The 2,111-nt window shown below is 66.9% G+C and overlaps 2 protein-coding genes across 2 annotated transcripts in view; both read right to left on the bottom strand.

Annotated features, from left to right (window-relative positions):
* H696_04453 (hypothetical protein) overlaps positions 1 to 1,253 on the bottom strand; it is a gene marked incomplete at both ends in the record, with an annotated part of 4,104 nt that extends 2,851 nt beyond the window's left edge. Inside the window, 3 exons of the mRNA XM_009498329.1 lie at positions 195 to 407; positions 621 to 796; positions 990 to 1,253. Of these exons, the coding sequence (XP_009496604.1) occupies positions 195 to 407; positions 621 to 796; positions 990 to 1,253 (653 nt within the window). The remainder of the gene's footprint in view (positions 1 to 194; positions 408 to 620; positions 797 to 989) is intronic.
* Positions 1,254 to 1,729: 476 nt separating this feature from the next.
* Positions 1,730 to 2,111, bottom strand: part of H696_04452 (hypothetical protein) — a gene marked incomplete at both ends in the record, with an annotated part of 6,506 nt that continues 6,124 nt past the window's right edge. Inside the window, one exon of the mRNA XM_009498328.1 lies at positions 1,730 to 1,773. Coding sequence (XP_009496603.1) covers positions 1,730 to 1,773 — 44 coding nt within the window. The remainder of the gene's footprint in view (positions 1,774 to 2,111) is intronic.

Here is a 2,111-nt window from a genome sequence, read left to right as displayed (position 1 = left end):
CCGCCCCGCGCATATCCCCCCCCCCCCCCCCCCCCCCCGCCACGCCTCCCCGCACGCACACGCCCACAACGCGCGCCGGCCGCGAAGCGGCGGCTCGCAAAAAAGGTACGAGAAGGATCTGATGAACCCTCTCGCGCTGGAGGATGGAAACCCTACTGTCAGTCCATTGGGGCACGTGATTACATCAGTCGAACAGACTGGCCGCGTTCTGCCGGCGCAGATTCCGGATGAAGCCCTTGGGCACGAGGGGCCGGCCGGTGTCCGGGTTGGTCAGGTACCGGAAGGGCATCTCCACACCCTCGTTCGGCCCGAGCTGGAAGGTGGGATTGTCGATGAGCGGCAGATCGGCCAGGTTCTTGCCGCAGGCGGTGATCAGATACGAGACAATGGTGGCGGTATCGGAAGACCTGATTCACGGGCAGCCGCGAGGGAGGGAGAGGAAGGGCAGGGGGCAGATGAGTGGGATGGCAGGGGCCGAGACAACCGCCGGTGCAAAAAGGGACGCAAGGGCACCGGGGGTGAGAGTGTCGGCCGAGGGAGGGAGGGGGCGAGGCGGGGAGAGGAAGAGGCAAAGAAGAGGAGACCGATGGATATCGGGGGGGGGGGCGGGGGGCACGCACATCTGGTAGTCGCCCAGCAGACGGATCTCGCATGAGAGCTCGCGAAGCTTGCTGGTCCGCGCACGGGGCGGGTGATCGCCGAGGATGCCCCCGATGACGAAGTACTTGAAGACCTGCCCATCGGCCGGGGAGACGGTTTCCTTGGCCTCGAGGTCGAAGAGGCAGATCTCCTCGGCCTGGCAGGTGCGTCAGGGTGCATGTCGGCCACAGCGGGCATGTTAGCAGGGAAGGAGGCGAAGTGGACATGTGGCTGCCTTATGTGGACACGCTGGCACCCTTTCGCTCCTCCCTCAGCCTGCCCCCTTCTTCACGCCCTCCTCGCCCCCCGCGCGCCACGCCCCCCTGCAGGCCATCAGAACAGGCGCGCACCGGGAATTCCATGTCCAGGACCTTGCGCGTTTCCAGGATGGCCGACTCGTGGATGCCCTCCTTGCGCAGAAGATCAATGTTCTCCTGGGAAAGGTTGGTAATCATCAGACGGCAGGAGAACCCCGGCCCCGGGGCGTCAAGCTTCAGCGTAGCCGGCGTGGCGATAGCCGCCGCCGTGTGCATGTACTCCACCAGCGACCAGGTGGAGAGGGTGTCGGCCTCCATATGCTCGATGATGTACGTAAGCTGGCGAGTCTCGGACATTGTGACGCGTGGAAGAGCGAGGAGGGGCAGCAAGGACAGGTGGTGGTGGGGAGGGGGGAGGGGGGGGGGGGGGGGAAGCGCGTGCACCGGGAGGGACGGCGGGGGGGGGGGGATTTGGAGGGGCGGCGGAAGAGCGGAAGAGCGGAAGATCGCGCGTGGTAGCATACAGCGTGATCGTGAAAAGCAGCTCCCCGAGAAGGGCGGAGCCCGATCTGGGCCAGTGACCGGAGCATCGCCCTCAGGCACGGACCTTGGTGCCGGCATCCTCAGCCCCCCCCCCCCCCCCCCCCCCCCGCCCGCCGCCGCCCCCGGCCTGGCTCCCCCCCGGACCCATTGTTTGGTGTCCCCCGCGAGCCACCAACGCCGCCCTGGTTGCCGCATGGCACGGTCGTGCGCCAGGGGCTGTGCAGGCCCTTCCGGACGGGAGGGGGCCGTAAAATGCGGACGAATTTGGGCACACCCACCCACGCGTGAGTTCACGCACCGAAAACCGGCATGTTCTGGGGAGCACCCGGCCGTTCTGGATGGTGCGGGATGCAGGCGCGCACGGACGGGCATCATGTGACATCCAGAGCAGGGGGCGGCGGGGGAGCCGCAGGAAAGATGAAAAGAGCTTCAGCGCACGCGCAGCGGACAGCACGGAGGAGAGAGGAGCATGTGTACAAATGTGATGCGTGCATTGCACACCCGACACCCATGGGAAGGTATATGGGGGAAGGGGGGGGAGGGAGGGGACAGTGGAAGGAAAGGGCGCTCGACCGGCTGAGGCACACGCCACGCCGCCGCTGGTGGGCGGCATATGCACCGGGGGGAGCAACCTGCATACATACAGAAGGACCAAGGATTGGGGGGGGGGGG

The sequence above is a fragment of the Fonticula alba genome (genome assembly GCF_000388065.1).
Source record: "Fonticula alba strain ATCC 38817 unplaced genomic scaffold supercont2.7, whole genome shotgun sequence".
Classification (NCBI taxonomy): domain Eukaryota; order Rotosphaerida; family Fonticulaceae; genus Fonticula; species Fonticula alba.
The sequence above is the reverse complement of the archived record's forward strand: the minus strand, read 5'-3'. Positions and strand labels throughout refer to the sequence as shown.